At 43.1% G+C, this 20,952-nt stretch overlaps 1 protein-coding gene across 1 annotated transcript; it reads right to left on the minus strand.

Annotated features, from left to right (window-relative positions):
• Positions 1 to 1,093: 1,093 nt before the first annotated feature.
• On the minus strand, positions 1,094 to 18,790 carry LOC127356060 (myosin-16-like). The gene is made up of 45 exons (XM_051387482.1): positions 18,700 to 18,790; positions 18,337 to 18,611; positions 18,067 to 18,210; positions 16,779 to 16,935; positions 16,269 to 16,296; positions 16,063 to 16,159; positions 15,863 to 15,955; positions 15,660 to 15,723; positions 15,367 to 15,465; positions 14,088 to 14,191; positions 13,778 to 13,916; positions 13,490 to 13,591; positions 13,232 to 13,398; positions 12,982 to 13,152; positions 12,630 to 12,806; positions 12,132 to 12,317; positions 11,551 to 11,638; positions 11,268 to 11,385; positions 10,923 to 11,043; positions 10,602 to 10,738; positions 10,381 to 10,462; positions 10,123 to 10,296; positions 9,029 to 9,109; positions 8,729 to 8,875; positions 8,539 to 8,643; positions 8,309 to 8,395; positions 8,067 to 8,212; positions 7,739 to 7,829; positions 7,399 to 7,455; positions 7,206 to 7,292; positions 6,879 to 7,124; positions 6,649 to 6,766; positions 6,423 to 6,550; positions 6,013 to 6,209; positions 5,747 to 5,879; positions 4,842 to 5,058; positions 4,617 to 4,753; positions 4,175 to 4,278; positions 3,569 to 3,761; positions 3,279 to 3,482; positions 2,932 to 3,057; positions 2,568 to 2,738; positions 2,236 to 2,436; positions 1,676 to 1,908; positions 1,094 to 1,587 (listed from the first exon to the last, which is right to left on the minus strand). Exons 2-44 carry the CDS (start codon positions 18,544 to 18,546, stop codon positions 1,711 to 1,713), a joined length of 5,832 nt encoding a protein of 1,943 aa, XP_051243442.1. The 5' UTR covers positions 18,547 to 18,611; positions 18,700 to 18,790; the 3' UTR covers positions 1,094 to 1,587; positions 1,676 to 1,710.
• Positions 18,791 to 20,952: the final 2,162 nt, after the last annotated feature.

Genomic DNA, 20,952 nt, shown 5'->3' on the forward strand with positions numbered 1-20,952 from the left:
TAAAATGTTATATGTAAATCAAAAATGTATCTATCTAATTATTGTGTTAAATCTGACAGTAATAAGTGTCTGTGTTGGCTTTACCATTTTACTTGTATTAATTGATTTTTTTGCCACTTGGGTGCAGCGCAAAACAAGCTGCAAACACAACACTGACATATCATCAGCCTTTAAGTTGATATTGTTGGCAAACAGATGTCTATTTACACACATCCAGCAAATAAGAAGTCCGATATTCATTCTCTTTTAGCTCGACCAGCTCCAGAGGGAAATATCGGACTCTTTAGCTGCCATATTTTTCATTATGTTCACCAGCTAGTTACGGACTGTTAGTTACTGCCATTTGGCTCTGTGCAGGTATTAACACTGGTTTTAACAGAGATTTCTTGGTTGAAGCTCAGTGAGGGTGAACTAAAACTGTAAAGTTGTGGGGTGTAAAACCCAAACAGCAAGCTGAAAGACACTTTAGGGCTCCGTAGAGCTTAAGGACCAAATCTGGCCTGGTGACTCTCTGACCATTTTCTAATTCACAAAAAAAATTAGATTGACATTTCACATTTTTTATTAACGTATGTTCATTAATGTCCCTTGGCTGTTATACTAAACAACTGTGTTTAATATTGCTGTTACTAATATAAGGCGCCAATGCAGTGGTCCTGCCAGGTCACACCACAAGAAAAGAGAAGATTATGACTTTAAAGTGGTCTTATTCTGCTCCATCAACAATCCTAATGTTCATTCATTAAAAAATGATTAATGTTTAATGTTAATTAACTGGCCCTGACCTCATTATTTTGCAAAAGTGGCCCCCAGCCAGCACAAGTTGAGTATCCCTGGCTTAGAGGAACTGCAGTGTCAGGTGATAATCCTCTGTGGGTTTGTCATTACCAGTGACTCCTTTCCCATTATACATGTACATTTGACCCATTGTTAATATAGAAATATTGATTACCGCAGCTTTAATGCAGTCTTGTCCATACACAGTTAAAACTAAAGACTCAAAAACACTACATGTATTGTTGCAGGATGTGTGCTTCATTAAGTGTGACCCTCCCCCAGCCCCTTTTCCTCTGAATAAGCCACAGAACTCTGCTCATTTGCTTGTAGTTTATTAAAACTTTGCAGGAGGCCACTACACACTTTCCATGCAGGAGCGACACACACAGGTGGGCTCTCTATCGTTGACGTGAGAGCACAGCCTCACCCACCCCCTCCCGCCAGTGTAAGGACACCAACTGAGATCATGCAAGGCGCAGACACCCACACACATACACACATTAAACTCTCTTACATATACCAATAAACATTGTAGGATCCAAAGCACTTGAAGACTACAGACACAAATGGTACATTCAAGGCACAAAGACAGTAAAACATACTTAGCGTGCAGGATCAAATCGACTAGTACAGGTGACCAATGCTAAGACTATATAGATTAAGACTATTGGTGATGTTAAAGACTCAATTCATTATTTAAGACTTTCTGTAAGGAGCTGTCTGGGCCTTTTTAAGACTTTCCCCAGGGTGTCTGAGCTCATACTTCCTCAGTCAAGGGTTCTCTGGAGGGCTGAATGGGTGTGTGTCACTCTGTAGGAGCACAAAGACAGACTGAACAATACTGTTTGTGTCAAAGATGATTTGCTCCGATATATTAATTTCATGTTTCACTGCCTACCTGCTAGCTGTGTGTGTGTGTGTCTCGTTCCCCCTCTACTCGTCCTGACCTCCACTGGTAGGCTTGTTGACCTGGACGATCTCTACCGAAGTGAAGCCCTTTGTGGCGGAGGCTCGGTTCCTCATCCTCATTTTATTTAGGGTCATCTCTGCCACCTCTGCACGCTCCTCAGCATCGTCCAGTTCATGGATCGTCTTTCTGTATTTAGACAGGCTGCTGTTGGCCTGCTCCTCCTACAGTGACACAGGGGAGCGTTTGTCTTAGTGGTAAATAAACAGATGGACTGTTTGTTACATGTCTTCAAGATGCTCTCTAATATGTCTGCTTCTGAGGAATTGTCCTATTTGACACATTTTTGAATATTCTAGGCTCTAATGGGATCCAAGTATCATAATTAAAAATGCCACAGTTTAACGGAACTTATTCGCCTTCTGTGAGTTAAATGAGAAAGTTGATGAATAGATGAATTGAAGATATGTAGTTAGAAAGAACTTGTCACCAAAAGTCCAAACCAATCATTAGAAAGACATAAAAATCCAGCGTCACCAACTGCTACTCACAGCGTCCTCTATCTGCCGTTTGTAGGACTTGAGCTTGTTCTGGAGTTTCTCCACCAGCTCCTGCATTCGCTGATTGGTCTTATGGTCCTCCTCCGTCTGGAAGATCAGTTCCTTGAGTCGACGCTCTCCCTTACGGAGGTTTTTCACCGTCTCCATGTGGCGCTTCTGCTCCTGGTCCAGCTCATTCTCCACCTCCCTGATCTAGTAGCAATAAAAGGGAATAATAGACACAAAATGTGGATGAGAGGCCTCAGCCAGGTGTTGTGTCTGTGTGGGTGTGTGATCTGTTCCCATTTTAAAAGTAATGGTTCTCAAGCTACCCAACTCCTCACCCTGGTTTCCAGTTTCTGGATGGTGCGTTTTCCGGCCTTCAGACCCTGCTGCTCAGCCTCCTCCAGCCTCAGTGTCAGCTCTCTTAGGTTCTGCTCCTGGTTCTTCTTGATCTTCTCCAGGTGGGAGCTTCGGTCTTGCTCCTGTCGAAGCTCCTCACACAGTCGAGTTGCCTGGAGGTAGACACACATGTTCATTCACTGACACAATGAACAGGAGCTGAACTCAGTCAGTTCAAATCAATATAATATAATTTCTGTGTCATGGATTTTTTGCCTTTACTGTGACATTTTTATGTTTGCCTAATGTTGAAACTGTGTGTGTTGGTGGAGAGGGAGGGGTGTTGTGTGTAGTCGTGCAGCCTACATCAGTCACAGCCTTCTTGGCTCTCTCATCAGCAGAGCGAAACTCTGAGATCAGCTCTTCATTCTCACTGGACAGTCGGGCAAGGTCGGCCTCCAGTTTTCTCTTCAGGATTGTCAGACTTTGGTTCTGGGAAAAGAAAATTTGAGATTATGTGATGATCCACTAGACAAAATGACAGCATTTGACATCGGACACGTCAAAAGAAATCATTAAGGATCAAGAAAATTTGATCATAAAACCATATTAAGACAATCAACTCTCCTCAAAATGTGCACTTCTGTTTGTGTGTGTCTGTGTGTCTGTGTGTCTCTGTATGGGACTGCGTGGTCTCCTGTGTAGCCATCTACCTGCATGCTGATCTCACTGAATCTCTCTGTTGTATCCACCAACTCCTGCTCAATTTGTTTGCGGGCCCTCTCAGACGCTTCCAGGCCTCCTCTCAGCTCCTCCATCTCTGCCTGCATCAAGCATAGACGCCGCTCCTGGAGGCTGTACTTCTCCCGCAGCTCATCGTGCTGGCGGGCGTCCTCGTCCATCTGCACCTGCAGATCCTGGGTGAGACAAAAGGGTTACTGCTGTAGTATTTTTTCAACTACAAAGAAGTACTTTCTTACACCGCCTCAAATGAAACTCCTACTTTGATCTGCTGCTGCAGCTTCTTGAGGGTTTTGACCAGCTCAGCATTGTTCCTGTTGGCATGCTCCAGCTGAATCTCCATTTCATTCAGGTCTCCCTCCATCTTCTTCTTCATTCTCAGAGCCTCAGCACGACCTTTGGCCTCTGCTTCCAGACTGGCCTGCAGCGACTCCACTGCACGCGCATGGTTCTTTCTAGAAGGCAGGTCATACAAACACAGATACAGATTGTTGATCATGATGTTCTTTTCTAAAGTTTTCCTGCTGGACACAAGATCCTACTTCACTGTAAAGTCCATTCTCAGTGGATGTGCACTAGTGGCTTCAACTTTCTACATCACACTTTGAGTTAAGAAAGTGAATGCAGGAGGGAATCCTTCTTAATAACTGTGGAGAGACCCTTGTTGTTTGGAAAAGTCAGCACCCCTCCCCACCCCAATAACTGTCCTACAGCCTCCTAAGATAATTATAAAGATTTACTTTTAGGTTAGACCCTTTTCTTTGTAATGTTTGTCTTTTGTCTATGTGTGTGTCTATGAGTGTGTCTATGAGTGTGTGTGTGTATACAGTCTTTACACATGCTTGTGACAGAATCTCTATTTTCTAACCTGGTGACTTCAAACTCCTCCTCCTTCTCGTGGATTCTGCGGTCGATGTCGGCCTTGACCTGAGCGAGCTCCAGCTGTAAACGTACCAGCTTACCTTCCTCCACCTAGACACACACACAAACACACACATTTTTACAACTGGAAAATTAAACTGGAAAAGACAATTCTGCTATAGAGAGAAGCAGAAGTCCCTTGTTTGCTCCGACTTCCTCCATCAAATCTATCACAAACTCTCTGGTGGACAACCTTCTGTGCTCTCTGCCACTAACACTGCAGGCATTAATGGCTGTCTTAATCATTTTTGATCATTTTGTTGTGTTCAACAAATCCACCAGCAGCCAAACCTTATTTGAAATAATCTGTCAATATCTTTCTCAAATGGTTCTGCAGTCAGACCTCACACATGCCAAGATTTCTGTTATCCAAAAGAGGCTCTTTGTACCTCCAGTGAAGCTTCTGCCTCCTCCAGAGCCAGCTGCAGTTCCTCCTTCTCCACCTCCAGTTTTTTCTTCGCCTTCTGCAGCTCATGGACGCTGCGGCCTCCTTCTCCAAGCTGGTCCACCAATTCCTTGATCTCCTCTGTGTGGAGAGAGGGCACGTTGTCAAGAAAACATGACAAGAGTATACACGTGTAATCGCACTGTACCACAGTGTCTGCAGCAGCTACCTGTGAGGGTTTTGTTTTCCTTGCGGACAGTTTCGATCTGATCCTGGCTCTCCTCGTAGGCCGTCTTCAGCTTGTAGAGCTCAGTCATGTAGGAGCGGCTCTCCTTCTGGCTGTTGTCCAGTTCCAGTTGCAGCTCCTCGTTCTTCTGGCTCCACTCAGCCGCCAGTTTGTCGAAAACTCGCTGTTTCTTGTCCAGAGCTGCTGCTGCTGCAGTGGACTGGACACACAAATGCAGACAGAAAAACATGTTTTGGGATCTCAGATTATATCTACACACTCAAATACACATCTGTTTTTCTGTAGGTGCATTTATGGAGTCCGCCTTACAGCTTAATGTATTCATTTATTCTACTTTTTTACTGATACATAGCTTTCAAAAAAAGCTAAAGAAAAAGAAGAAGAAGAAAAATGCTGCATTTCTTTATCAGAAAGTATAGAATTGGTTAGGAAACTTAACTCCAAGTAATACACGAAGCATCCCCATATCTGTTTGACTGCAGGTGGCCTTTAGCAGCGTGTGTACAGGGAAAGGAAGCTTGAAAGGCGCTTCAGCCATTGGTTAAGAGTTGGTGCTTCAAAGGTTTTTTTTCCATTTAAGAACAGTATAACATTTTGCCAACCAATTTTACCTTTTAGATTTTCAGGAAAGATACCAATGATACAATGACGTGGGTGGAGAGGAAATGTTAAAGAAGCCATCCTGAATAACTGATTATTGGTTTCATATAGAGTTAAAATACAGTTGCTGGTTAAAGGCCTGAACTGAGCGGACTGTGTGTCCTATATGTTGAGTAACAGACATTAATTTGTCTGTATTCATTTGTCTGCATGCATCTGTGTGTGTGTGTGTGTGTGTGTGTGTGTGTGTGTGTGTGTGTGGGTGTGTGGGTGTGTGTGTGTGTTACCCTCTCCAGGTCTATGGTTAGGTCCTCCACCTCTCCCTGCAGTCTCTGCTTGACCTTCTCCAAGCTGGCCGCTCTGGCTTGAGCAGACTCTGCTGCCTCCTCAGCCTCCTGGAGACGCACTGCAAGTTTGCGCCTTGGGGAGAGTGGGTTGAGGTAGTGAGAGGGAGAGGCAACCGTGGGATTAAATTAAAAAGTATCCAGACAACAACCATGCCATTTATTACTGATGTGTACAATCCTGTATTTTCCAGATCTATTCAACCTACTTGGTCTCCTCCAGCTCCTCAGTGCGGTGGATGGCATCCGTCTCATACTTGCTCCTCCAGGAGGTGACGTCTGCGTTGAGCTTGGACACGAGGCGCTGCAGCTCCCCGCGGGCCTCTGACTCCTCCTCAAGCTGCTCTTTGAGCAGGGAGAGGTCATGACGGGTGTTGGCCAGGGCCACCACCGCTGTGTTACGACCCTGCACACATGGAGAGAGGCAGGAGGTTTCACTGGAGGTCTGATAGTGATTTCATAGGCAACTTTTAAAGGCAACAAAAAGAGAGAAAAACAGGACCCAGTCACCCAGAGGTCAGAGGAAAGGCAACTGCTGTAGGTCCTGTGGCTCTCACCTTTGAAAATGTGTGAGTATCATGCACCCCCACTGAGTGTGTGTGTTTGTGGTGAATTGTACCTTGTTCTCCTCGTCCACCTGTCGCTTGAGTTCGTCGATTTGTAAGGTGAGGGTGGTCTTCAGCCTGGTCACCTGGTTCAGCTTGCTCTGCACGTCCTCCAGCTCCCTGTTCAGGTCGTTGTTCTCCGCTACACACACACACACACAAGGAATTTTTTTTTACGTTTTGTTTTTTTTAATCTCCAAGCAACAGTGTGAGTGGGCCCCAATGTTTATGTGTTCTCACCGGTCAGATGGATTTTGGCGGTGCTGAGCTCAGTCTGAGTGCGTTCCATCTCAGCCAGGCGGGCGTTGGCCTCTGCCAGGTTGTCCTCCAGCTTATGAGCGTGGGCCTCAGAGTTCATCTACACATGTAAACACACAAATACACACAGGTGCAAAAGTAGGAGTGTGTATGAGTTGATAATCATGTATGATTTGTTTTAACTGCACAAGATTTTCCAAATAACTACACACCTTTGCTTTCTGAGTGACTTCCACGGTGACGTTGAGGTCTTCGATCTCCGCCTTCATGCACTGTTTGTCCTTCTCCAGTTTCACTTTCAGCCTGGTCAAGTTCTCCAGCTGCTCGCCTAGCTCTGCCATCGCATCCGAGTGCTTCTTCCTCATCGCAGCCGCCGTGGCCTCTGATTGGAGCGCTGCCTCCTCCAGCTCCCGTCTCAGCTTCAGCAGGTCTGTCTCCCGCTTCCTGTTCTGCTCAATCTGAAAGAGTCACAGATAAAGTTAGACAGGGTTTAAAAGAACAGAGGTCAAAGTTGATTGGCAGCTGTCAGTCACACTCACCTGGGTGACGGTGGCTCCTCCCGCCTCTTCCAGCCTATCACTGAGATCCTCCAGATCTCGTGATAGCTCTCCCCTCTGCTTCTCCACCTTTCAGAGAATTATACATGTTAACATGTGAGTGTATAATTGTGGTGGTGCAGGTTTAAACTACAGTGGCCTGTTAAAACTAAGCTGTTGTAGTTTGAATCTGTACCTTAGCTCTCATGGCTCGTTCAGCTTCCAGCTCCTCCTCCAGCTCCTCAATGCGGCCCTGAATGGAATCACACAAACAGCAATAAACTTGCATCTTTAAAATCATCTGCCTTTACTTCTTCAACTCTCCCCTATTTCCAGACATTGGCACTAGAGGTTAGATCAAGAGGATCACTAAAGTCAGTAGAATTTATCCTCTGTGGACTATGAATGTCAGCACAAAATGTATTGTCAATCTACCAAACAGTTTTTGTGGTGCTGGGCAGACTGACACCACACAATTGAAATCAACTAGTGTAGTTCTCAGTAAAAGAATCTAGCAGACTCCTCTGACCACAAACCTGGTGCTCTTTGAGTTTGCGGCTGAGCATGGAGCTGAGAGCCTGTTCGTCCTCCAGCTTCGAGTTCATGTTGTTGATCTCAAAGTCTCTCCTGGATGAACACACAGAAAACACAACACACAGCAGAGAAAGATGAGTGTGTAAGAGAGAGTGGGGAAACACACAGATATATTGCTACTGTACTGTATAAGAGTTTGTTTTGTATGTTATAAGGAAGTCAAGATACTTTTGAAACTTTAATGAACTTGCCTGCTTCAGTGTTTGTGTGTGTGTGTGTGTGTGTGTGTGTGTGTGTGTGTGTGTGTGTGTGTGTGTGTGTGTGTCTTACTTCTTGATGACCTCTTCAAGGTCGAGCTTAGCGTTCTCCATCTCATTCAGGTTCTCTATGGTCATTTTCAGGTCTCCCTCCGCCTTCCTCCTCGCTTTCTCCACCTCTGCCCTGATCCTCTTCTCCTGCTCCCAGCTGTCCTCCAGCTACACACACACACAGAAACATCAAAACACTATTGCTCTATACATTCATCTGCAGGTTTCAAGAAGACAAATATTTCCGGTCTTTCTGTCTCGTACCTCATTCACTTGGCTGTTGAGCTTGCTATTGGTCTTGGTCAGATGATTAACTTTGTCCTCTTCTGTTTGGAGATCCTCCAGAGTTTTCTGATATAATTATAAAAATATATATCTTTCTCACTATTAAACTCATAAGCATAAAAAAATTAAAATATTAAAATATTCTTTATGTCCATGCACGTTGTACTGTGTGCATATCCACCTACACACGTTTGTGCATGTTTGTCTACCTGTTGCAGTTCTTCCAGAGCTCTCTTTTCCTTCTGCAGCCTGCCGATCTGGTCGTCTCGCTGGCTCAGGTCACCTGTCAGAGTTCGCACCCTGAAGTCCAGACCCTAAACACACCATTGGACATAATTCAGTGGTCATCTCTGACTTTGTCCATTACTCCAGATGTCTCCAGATCCTCCTCCTGTCTACCTGTTTCTCCTTCTCAGTCCGAGCCATTGTGGACTCCAAAGACTCCAGGTCTCTTTTTAGCTCAGTCAGTTCGCCCTCTAGCTGCCTCCTCTGGCCATGGAGGGAGGCTGTGTTGCCTTCTTCTTCCTCCAGGCGCTCACGCAGATCCTACATTCACAGTTATTTTTGACACAAGAAGTTTTTCAGCAGTTTCTAGGACATACGAACTCTGTTGTATTATAACAATGTAACTACATGGTCAGAAGGAATTTTAGTGTTTACAAAGGTAAAATATGGTATGGTTCATTTATAACACATTACCTGCACTGACTCTTCCAGCTGGACCTTTTGGTGCATCAGCTGCGTACAGCGCTCCTCAGCATCACCCAGCGTGTCCTGCTCCTGTGGGGAGACAAGGAGATAAGGTATGTGTGTATGTAGTGTGTCTTTGTGTGTTTATAACTATACAGGCTCTGTCTTGAGCTGGTTAGATCTAGATCTAAGTGTTTTTAAGGACATTTTAAGGACTTAAAGACACTAGACACTAGAAGGATGTTTTCACATTCATCTGCTGAAAGTAGAAAGTTTTTCTGTGCTCCTTGAAAATCAGATCAGAGCATGAATTTGATATTACAAGTAGTTTGGAAGTGATTCGTGGTCCAGTATGCAACTTATACAAGTGTGTTGTATACCACACATCAGTGCATAAGTATAGTGGAAATTATACTTGTTTGTATAAAAAAACACCCATTATTATTACAAGACTAGTATAAGACTATTATATATGTTGTAATAGATGTCTGAGGGTTATCTTTAAATTTTTAAGCCACAGTCTGTGCCTCTCATGTACTAAAATTACTTTCAAGAACCGAGCTATGTGTGCTTTTGTTTTTTTTTAAATACCCAGCGATGTACAACATAAGGTTTTTAACAACACCTACTATTGTTCTGAAGTATAAAGTATTTCCTCAATATCAAAGACTGTAAATACCTTCAGAACAGCGGTAAGTGTTGTTTCAATACCTTCTGGATTTTTCAAAGATCACATTTATTTTTTGGAAAAATTGATTGTTGGGGCAGTGACTCAAATGTTATGGTAATACATGAGAGACTCAAAACTGAGGCTCAAGATTTCTGTGATCCTTTAAACCAAAGAACAATCAAATGAACAGGACAAGCAGAGGATTTTACACTGATGCTTCAATCTTTCTTTGAGTGCGTCAGAAGAAGTATTCTGATCTCATGTTTTACTTACTGCACATAAAGATTTTGCAAAAAAAAACTGCAATCTCAGGGCAACTCTCAGTAAAAGTGCCGACCACGCTGTTCCACATATGTCTGAAAATCTTCTCAATGTAACATAAATACACACAGTCATCAACTAAGTAAACTACTGTGTGCAGATGTGCACTTACTGCAGCCAGCGCCAGGGCGAGGTCGTTCTTCTCCTGTGACAGAGTGACCGTCTTCCCCTCCAGATCTTTGATTTTGCCCTCCAGCTCCTTAACTTTCTCCACTGCCACCCTCAGCTCCTCTTCCTTAGCCTTGAAGGTCTCCTCCTGACGGGCGACCATCAGCAGGGGCTTCACCTGCAGGAGGCAAGGCAGAACGTATAATGATGAGTGATGATAATGATTTATTAACTGAGATGAGATTAAACATCTGCATGTTACCTTATTGTAGAGTTTCCACCAGCCCCAGAAGCGTAACTGAAGGAACTTCCTCACGTTGCGCTGGATGGCCATCAGTGCAATTCTGCATCGCGCACACACAAATGCAGAAAAACTGTAAGTACTCACAAGCATTCAGTGAATACTACGTCTCTCTGACCTAGCTGTCTTACAGGTAAACACATTTTGTGCATGTACACACAGAAACACAGGCGCACACTGACCGTCTGTCCACCATCTTCTTAAACTCGATCCTCATTAGAGTTCCTCTGAGTTGAGCCTGCAGCATGGTGATGATCTTTGCCAACCGCTCGTCACGCATGTCCTCCAGCTTCGCCAGGACACCCGCACGGAAAAACACCTGGAGAGGAAACACAGAGAGGTCAAAGGGGGGAGAACAGGAGGTCTGAGAAAAAGAGTTCAATTCACAGTCTTTCCAGAATAAAAATTTAACTTCTGATATACTGATATTATTATCAATATATGTTGATATGTATGTGTTGAATAAGAGCTATTGTTTTAGATAAGGCTGAACAGTGGTGCACCTTGGTGTGTCCAATGCGATACTCCATATTATCCAGGCCAACTGAACTCAGGAGGAGCTCAGAGGCCTTCTTGTTGTCAACAAATCCCTTAGGGATGACGCTGGGGTTGAGGATATAGTACCTAGGAGACATTAGGAGGAGGGACAAGAGGAGAAAAGGGGAAAAGGGGAAAAGGGAAGAAATGGCAAGTAAAATTACGAAAAAAAAGTGAGGGTAGACAAAGTAAAAACAGGAGAATGAGAATGAAATGCAGGAGGTTTGTGGGGGCAAAAGGAGACAATCATGTGAAATGTGACTGCAGTTAAATTAACATGGAGATGAATAAAGAACTAATGAGAGTCAGACCTTTGTTTGAATTCTGGATACTGTAGTCTGTTGGGGAATCCTTTCCTGCAGATACGGATGCCCTCCAGCACGCCGTTACAGGCTAACTGGTGCAGGATCAGATGGTTGTCTGTCACACCTTCACAGCATTAAAGAGAGAAGAGGTGATCATCAACACCAAGAAGTTTAAGTAGATGTCAAAAAAGAATATATTTCTTAATATAGTGACCACATTTCACAGTTTGAGACGGATTATGTGATTGACAGTGAGCCTCAAATACAAACAGTGGCTCCACCTACTGACCTGACTTCTTGAACTCATTAGGCACGATGCAGCGGACAAAGTGGGGAGCAGTGCTTCGCAGGGTGCTCATCAGCTTGTTCAGTTGTTCCTGTTATATAAATAATAAATAAAACACATCAGTGAGATTATGAGCATATTGCAGTTATCTTAAAAGGGTCTTTGTACTTGTATCTACGTACTTCAGATCAATGGCTTGATCCTCATTTCTGTTTGGTTAAGTAAACCATACTCGTGTTCATAAAATGTTTTAAAACTTTATAAAGTTGTTTGCAAGCCAACACAAGAACAGGTTAATTAAAATAATGTTTTATTTAATGACCATAATGGTTAATTTTGTTGTTTTGTTGTTGGGTAGATCTATTTATCTTTCAATAAATATATTAAACACAGGAATGTAAGATACTGTAATGTTAGTCATTAAAGTATATAATGGAAAAGGTAAAAAGTATTCTGTTTGCTTTCAACTACAGTCAGATTATAGCACAGTCTCTGAAGTATGTGTGTGTGTGTGTGTGTGTGTGTGTGTGTGTGTGTGTGTGTGTGTGTGTGTGTGTGTGTGTGTGTGTGTGTGTGTGAGTTACCCTGTAGAAGTTGGAGACGGTTTGAAAGGAGGACCCTTTCTTCTGTTTCTTGGTCCCTGCAGCGGCCTCCTCCTCTTTGAAGAGCACAGCCAGCAGAGGCATGGAGGACTTTTGGAAGAGTCCCACCACCGTCTCATTCAGAGGGTCTTTGTTCTTCTCCAGCCAGCCAGCAATATTGTAGCCCACCTGTGAGAGGCACAAACAACTAAATTACACCTGTACAACAAAAGTCACATAACTAACTTTAAATTCAGAGATCTGACTTTGTTGACAGAGGTACACAAAATTGCAGATAATTAGAAGCTAACATTTCTTCTCAGTTAAAAGAGAAACAAGAGTATTTTCTAACAGCAGCCTGTTTCATTAATTTTTTAACTATCATCCTAACACAAACACACACACACACACACACACTCTTTCCCATCCCTAAGGAGGGATTTGTGTATTTTCTGGCCTCTAACATCTCCATGTGAAATGCTACAACGAACCAGTACTCACAGTGCCGGCATAGTGCACCAGTTCAAAGTGGGCCTCGGGTCCTTTCTTCCCCCCTTTCGGTTTGAGGAAGTTGGAGGACTTGCCCAGGTGGTTGTCATACAGAGCTGCTTTGAAGGTCGCGTCTGTCGCCTTTGGAAACACACACTGTTCCTCCAGGATGGAGAAAACTCCCATTGGCTAGAGAGGAGACACAGAGAAGGAGTTGGAAATAGAGAAGAATGCAGACCATGTCCATGCTTGTGCACTTAATGCTTACTGTGTGTGTGTGTGTGTGTGAGTGTGTGTGAGTGTGTGAGTGTGTGTGTGTGTGTGTGTGTGTGTGTGTGTGTGTGTGTGTGTGTGTGTGAGTTACCCTCTCTAGCAGGTCGATGCAGGCCTGCAGGTCCAGGCCGAAGTCGATGAAGACCCAGTCGATGCCCTCCTTCTTGTACTCCTCCTGCTCCAGCACAAACATGTGGTGGTTGAAGAACTGCTGCAGCTTCTCATTGGTGAAGTTGATGCACAGCTGCTCAAAGCTGTTGTGCTGGAGAAGAAAGGCAGGGTTAGGTCATGGGAGGATGGGAAGACATGATCATATCTTACTTAATCTATTCAAATCTCACCTCAAAGATCTCAAACCCAGCAATGTCCAGCACTCCTATGAAGTACTGTCGCTGCATCTTGGTGTCCAGGGTCCTATTGATGCGGGTCACCATCCACTTGAACATGCGGTCGTAGATGGCCTTTGCCAGGGCGCCGATGGAGTACACACACTGGTCCTGGTTCTGACCTGATATTTCAAGTTCAAATGTTAATAACTGTAGACGAGTGTATTGTATTGTAAGAAAATGTTAATCATTTTAATAACATCTTTGCAATACCTTTGGTCACAAACTCATTTCCAACCTTGACCCGGGGCCGTGTTATGCCCTTCTGCAGCTCCCCAGAGCTGATAGCCATGAGATGGGCAACTTTGTCAGCCACTTTAGGAAATTAAAGAAGAAGGAGGACAAGAAATCAGCAACATTATTTTAACATTGTCTTTTAACACATGCTGAAAAATGGGCCAGAACACACAAATGAGATAGGGACAGATGAAAGGTTGTAAAAAAAAACATGAGCTGGGACACCAGAATGAGAGAGAGACTAGTGAGGTGGACTTTTTATACCCTCAGCTGAATCCACCTCAGCCTGTTCCTCTCTGGCTTTCTGTTTGAACTTCATGTTGCCGAAGTGCATTATGCCTCCAGTCAGCTTGTACACGCTCATCTTCTCCTCAGGAGTGAACCCCAGGACATCAAAGGCTTCCTGTGGACACACAAGCATAGAGAGAGGGAGACTATCAGAGGAGAGTTACACAAAGAGAAGCAACAGCACCATCAACAGGCGAATGAATATATATGATTGGTCAGGCAAAGAGGTATGTCGGGCTTCAAATCGAAGCACAACATGAATAACATAGAAAAACTATAAACTCACATCAGTGAGCAGCAGTTCCTCTCCATCATCCATGTTGTCCACCACAGTGACTCCCTGACACACCCACACATACTGTTTGGGGTCTGGGCTCAGCAGCAGAGCCTCTGGAAGACATAGAATCAAATAAATTAAGACTAGAATAATTATTTGTTAACATGAAAGCAAATCCCACTGTTTAATACTGGATATCATTGATTATTACCAACAGAGAGGATCATATCGACCAGTGGTTGCCGGCCTTTGCCCCCACAGTCCTGTCAGATTAACTACCAGTCATATCCAAAGGTGTTCAATTGAATTGATTTGGAACTATTTAACTTTAGCACTGATATTACCTGCACTGTTTCTTCACACTGTTGAACTGTCAATATTCAGGTTAATATTGAGTGAAGAAGTCCTATATGAAGTCATACTGCTGATACACTTGTACTATTAGTGGCACAAGCTAGATTTTTCTACTACTTAACTATAACAACTGTTTATCTATTACTTTTTAGGTTTTTCACCCATCTATTCCTCTACCTTAAGATTTTTTTTTATAACCATTCTACTACTTTTAGCTAGCTTTCAGCTAAACCCATCCATCGCTTTTAGCTTTTTCAACCAACTACTTTTAGCTAGCTACTTCAACTTCTTTAACGTACTTTTACCTACCGTTATTTCAACAGATTATCCACTAGATTTGAACTTTTTTAACATCTATCTACTACTTTTAGCTAACTAAGTTATTCAGCTGTTTTTAATGTAGGCCTACTTTTATCTACCTTTATTTTAACAATAATAACAATAGTTTACTATTTTATCTGTTTATCCATTACTTGTAGCCTTTTCACCATTTGCTAACTACTTTTCCTGCACTCTCAATTGCAGTAAATAGTGTCAGAATTTGACAGATTAGACACAATTTATGGATTATTGTTTTTAATGGTAATTTCTTTTTTTAATATTGAATGGTCTACTGCTCCACAGTCTTTCCACATACCCTCCTGGCAACTGCAGAGATACCCCCTGGGGTACAAGTAGGCTTACCCTTGGTTTGGAATCACTGATGTAGACTATGTGATTGATTGCAGGTTTAATATTGAAGAATGCAAGATGTGGTAAAACTATTTTTGGTATTTAAAAGAAAAGGAAACTCTGAGCTCCATAGCATTCACAAAGCTGATGGGAAAACAATAAGGTGTCTCCAGCAGTGAAAGGGATTTCTAGCTTGTTATTTCTGCTGACATTCAATTCAATTCCATATTAACTGGTGACATTGCAGCTTTATCTGTCTCACCAATGAGTTCTGGCTTCCTTCCGGACAGGAGTTGGTAGAAGATGTGGTATCCTCTCTCAGCAGCCTGCTGGGAAATCACTCTTGACTTCTCCAGCAGATCTGATGCACAGAGACAGAAAGAAACATCACAGACACAACAAGACAAACAGTTTTTAATGATACTAATTGTGTTCCTTTTACAGCTAACGATTTTTCATGATAATATCTTCATTAATGAAACATAGCATGTAAAACAAAGATTTGGAATTTTACCATGGTGCACGTATACGAAGTAATAAAAGAAATCCACTCACAAGACTCAATGTCAGCACCAGCCAGCTTAGCTGTCGGCCCGAAGTGGATGCGGATGAACTTTCCCTAAAACAACATAGACATTATTCTTGTGTCAATTATATACATGTACTATTCTGTTGACAATTTTTATTTAATTTGACATGGACATTAATTATTTAATTTGATAAAATTGGTAAAATCTTTTTTCTATATGTGTCCATACAAAGCGTGAGGAGTTGTTGTTCCTGATGGTCTTGGCGTTGCCAAATGCCTCCAGCACTGGGTTAGCCTGGATGATCTGGTCTTCCAGAGAGCCCTGAGAGGAGAGGAGAGGAGAGGAGAGGAGAGAAAATTACATGATTTTGTGGGACAACAAAAGCAGCATGTAATATCCTGTCCATACACACACAAACACACACTTGCCTTGGAGTCGGAAGCTTTGCTCCCAGATGCTCCAACATTGGCAAAGTACTGGATGACCTTCTTAGTGTTTTCAGTCTTGCCAGCACCGGATTCTCCTCTGGAGGAGAGAAACAAATAAGGAATTAATAATAGCAAGAGGCTACAGGCTATAACAATTTCATTTCATTTGTAAAACAAACAAACAAACAAAAAAAAAACATCCTTACGTGATCAGCATAGACTGGTTCTCATGCTCTGCAATGATGGGACATAAAGAGGGCAGAGAGAGAGGAACAGAGAGAGGGTGAGAGAGATGAGAATAATTACTGCTGATTTCCCTCTGAGCAGATCACAGAACCGCTGATGTTCTCTGTCAGCAGTACCAACAGCACAGACAGCTGTCAGCTCTCCCCTGGTGCCATATAATGGCTTCAAATATTTTTCTACTCCCTGAACAAATCCTCACATGCCACACTGACTACACAACAACCCCCCAGCAACTGCCCCGCTCCCTCTTTCCACATAAAGAACAGTGTAATGACTTTCAAGCAACTCCTCTCGAGGGGGGGTCCTCCCAAATCACCACATACCACTTGCATGTTTCCTTCTCCTCTTTGCCAACTTTACCCCCCTCCTCTCACCCATCAATGACCTACGACTGACTGAAATTTCTTCCTTCGCTCTCTGTGAAAATCCCATGTTTGATTCCCGACGCCCCGCCATCGCCCTCTCCTCACCCATCAGCATGTCGTGGTAGGCGTTGTCAGAGATGGAGAAGAGGTGAGGAGGAACTTCGTTGCGTTTCTTCCCCTTGTATACCTGGGCCACTTTGGCGCCGTAGATGGGCAGCCACTTGTACGGGTTGATTGTCACACAGAAGAGGCCTGAGTAGGTCTAGAAGTGGAAGGGGACATGTAAAGAAGTGTGCAGGATGCAACAGGATGAAATGATTTACTAACTGAGCTCTGGAATGTGAGCACAAGCAGGCAACTTTATGTGCCTTTTCTTCCCTTTTACGAAAACTTTATTGTCCACAATGTGGAAATATGTCTTCGGTTTCACCGTAAGACATAAAAACATTCATTAAAAAAATATGTCTCACAATACACAAGTCTACACTGTACAAAAAATGACATTAACATAGTGGGCAAAAAAACTGCAGCCAAGTCAGGAGCACCACTCTGTATTCTAGTCCTCTCAAACTTTCATTTATTACTTAAATTTATTTTGGAGGTCATGTTGACTATTTTCTGGTGCTTATTCCTCCTCTTAGTGTTCACATTACCATACCCCGTGATTATATTAGAAGATAGGATGCTTTCCACCAGACTCTTATACACAGTTGCCAAAGTATTTTGGCTCACTCCAAAATTGTTGACCTTGCGTATCAAGTGCAGGCGTTGTGGAACATTTCTTAAAAATGTGGTCAGTATTTTCCCTGAAGACTGCTGTCGATGTACGTCATAGGGCGTCTAAAATCATCAACCATCTCAACTTTTTTCCCATTAATCATTATGCATTAAATCTTTGTATGGTGAGCTTGTGTCTCTAACCTATGTTTCAAAACAGCACAGGGAAAAGTCCACAATTTGATATCTGATTGTAAACATATGTTCAATACAGTTGAAGAGTTATTGTGTGAAAAAGTGGTGTCATTTACCTTTTGTAACATCACTTTCCAGGTTAAGCCTGCCTAGTTGTGTACTTCTGCTAATGATGTCCTACTTTTCCCAGAGTGCCCTTTAAAGGGATATTCATTTTGGATTTACTATTTCACTTCCACAGAGCTGGAGGACTTGTGAGAGACAGATATTTAAGAATATTTAAAATCCTACTTAACAAAGCTCCTCCACTGTTTTCATAGGCTGAGGAGTGCTCTCATGGATGAATAAAGTGATCCTTATAATCGATATAGTGCCCCTACGAGTTTTTCTACTGTTCTCGAGGTGTCATGTGGACGTGGTTTTGAGTAGGTTTTTGTTGTATCTTCGCTGTAAGATCTTCGGTGTTGATTAACAGGCTTACATAGATCCTCATGCTGACGTAGCGGCTGCGCAGGTTTTCCAAGACGCTGGCCTCGTTTAGGAAAGTGAGGTTGGCCATGTCGCTGGCTTGGTAGAATTTAGGAGGGTTCATCTGCTGAACATCATCCTTCCTCACGGCCACAGTCTGATCAGAAAGGATAATCACTCAATCAATCAATCATTTCATTATTATGATGAAACTCATTTTTACTTCATAAATGTAAAAGTATCCTGAATATTTTAGACAAAATAGCTTCAGTGTTAGTCTTACAGTGTTCTTGGTGGTCTTGACGGAGACTTTGTCCCCATCTTCAGACTGAATCTCCCCAGCAATGAAAGCCTCCTTCTCATCTTTGACCCAGCAGGAGCGCTTGATGTCGTATGCTTTATTCATAGCTTCCAGGCGCTCCTTCTCTGAGGGAACCAGGAACGGCATGGGGTCCACTTCATCCCCGCACTCCCCTTTATATGCACCCGGCATGGCTGCTGCTGCTGCTGCCACTAACACACACCAACCAACTGACCAGCTCACTCAACTACTGGCTGCTGCAGAGAGAAAGCAGAAATGAATGTGTAAGAGGAAGGACGCTGACCATCGGTTAAACACAACCCAGTATTTGACTCACATACTCACCAGTGCAGGAGGCTGAGGTACGCTCAGGAGGAATATGGGTGTGTGAGCTGAGGCCATGCTCTTATATATCAGGCCGCAGCCTTCCAGATATGGTCGCAACTCTAAAATCAGCCATCACCCCGAGGTCTCATCCCTCCGATCTGCCAGGCAGCACGGGATCTGGGAATTCTTCAATCTGCCTCCGTCCATTTAGGGTTTCCTTAGAAAGGCTGGAACCATCTCCTTTCCTCACCCCATCGCACGATCTATCTTCTCCATCCCTCCGCCCTCCCACACCTCGATTTTCATTCCTAATATCAGTATATGACAGGGTATGTGTGTCATATGTTATCTTGAAACAGTCTCCTGCGGAGACACTGACAGATTGCAGAGGCAGAGCTGAGTTTGGTTCTAGGCTGAATTTGAAAGAGTTTAGCCCAAGTACTCACGTCATTGAGAAGAAACACTTGCGTCCACCGAAGCTCATTGTGTGGCACTTTCAAGGAAAATTTGCTCTTTTTAGCATCACAGTCTTGATCTTATCCAGCATATAGCTTCAATCTCAACTCTACAGAGCTGAAGCAGCTGTTGCTCCCATTCCCCAGAGGCGGCTCTAATAGATACAGACTGACGTTAATCACACACAGAGAATGAGCCTCAGGAGGGTTGATGGTTTGACTAAGACCAAAACTCTCTATGAAACAGCTTTCTAATGCAGTACTGGTGTAGTTTTAAATTATTTAACTGTCTTCATTGTGACTGTCCTGGAGTTACAGAGATTCTCAGGAGCAAGAAATGTTTATCCTCTTTCCTTTTTCTTACAGCCTGATTTGATTTCTTCTTTGTCCCTTTTTATTTCTTCTCTTTCTACTTTCTATTTAAATCATTTTGCAAGAACAAATTCCCCCAATAGGATTTCCCAACTATTCTGTGCTTCTGTACAATGAATGACTTCATCTTCATCGTGTGTGTGTGTGTGTGTGTGTGTGTGTGTAACACATAATCACATGATCATAGCCTACTAACAGCTGTACATGTTTTGGTAGGATAAACTAATTTGTGTGTGTGTGTGGGGGGGGGGTTATTCCAAGTGCAATTGGTGTGCGTCTCTGGTGATACTACGGCCACCTGTGGAGTGTTGACACGTACATGATACATACATGATACATGATACATACAAACACAAGTGGGAGTTAGACAGATGTTGTGCGGTTGTAGATAAAAAGAAAAGACTAAGAAGAGGGACGGAAAACCCAGAAAGATCTCTAAATCATTACTTCCACCTGTTCCTCTTGCAATTATGAGCATATGTGTGTGAGAGTGGGACAGAGAGAAAGAGAGAGTGTGTGTGGTTGGGGGGGTTCAGACATATCAGCAGTCAAAAAATGATCTAAAGATAGAAATGTTTGTATTTGTGAGACAAAAAGTGGATGTGTGTGTGAGCCTAGCCTCTGGAAGTGTGTGGCGTCCGGCGAGCTGTTTCACTGCTTATGTGGATTTATTTTGTCCTGTAAACAGGCTGGTGAGAGGGTCCATTGTTCCACCAGCTAATACTGAAGCCGTGCAGCTAACCCCAGCGCTGCTAAAGAGCCAAATCCCTCCACCCGTTATCCCTGCCCACCCAGTTCTCCCTCAACCTTTAACAGTGTTTTAGCCCCACTGTATGATATACTTAACATTCCTGACAAACATGTTTTTTAAAGCATATTATATCATTTTAGATCAAATAATGCATTTACTTGATTTGATGTCATATCTGCATTCTTGGGTGATTTTAAGTCTCACCTTCATTATCGCTGTAATTATGCAGTTTTTTGAAGATTATTTATTGGGCTTTTATAGCCTTTATTAGACAGGAGCAGCTGATCTGAGCAGATTTTACTGTCTTCCATGTTGTTGAATTCAAGAGCTTACTGGATGTACCTGCCTGTGAGGGACAGACCACTTGTATTCTTACCCCAACATTAACGTTTTAGCCACCAACTATTGGCTATAGAAATGTTGGTACAGATATATTTATGGTGCCCAGAGGATGAATCCTTATGACTTTGGTAATTCCCTGAATTGTCCTCTAGCGTCACCACGTGGTTGATATTTGTGGCTTTGAGAAAAATATCTCAACTCGACTTCTGGAAAGGATTGCCATGAAGTTTGGTTGAGAGAATCATGTCTTCTTCAGAGTGAACTGTAATAACTCTCCAGTCCCTTAACTTTTCATCCTACCCCATTATCAGCTCAAAATGTTTAATTGGCAAATCATACTTACGACCAAAT

This window comes from Dicentrarchus labrax, unplaced genomic scaffold, assembly GCF_905237075.1.
Source record: "Dicentrarchus labrax unplaced genomic scaffold, dlabrax2021, whole genome shotgun sequence".
NCBI classification, from domain to species: Eukaryota; Metazoa; Chordata; class Actinopteri; family Moronidae; genus Dicentrarchus; species Dicentrarchus labrax.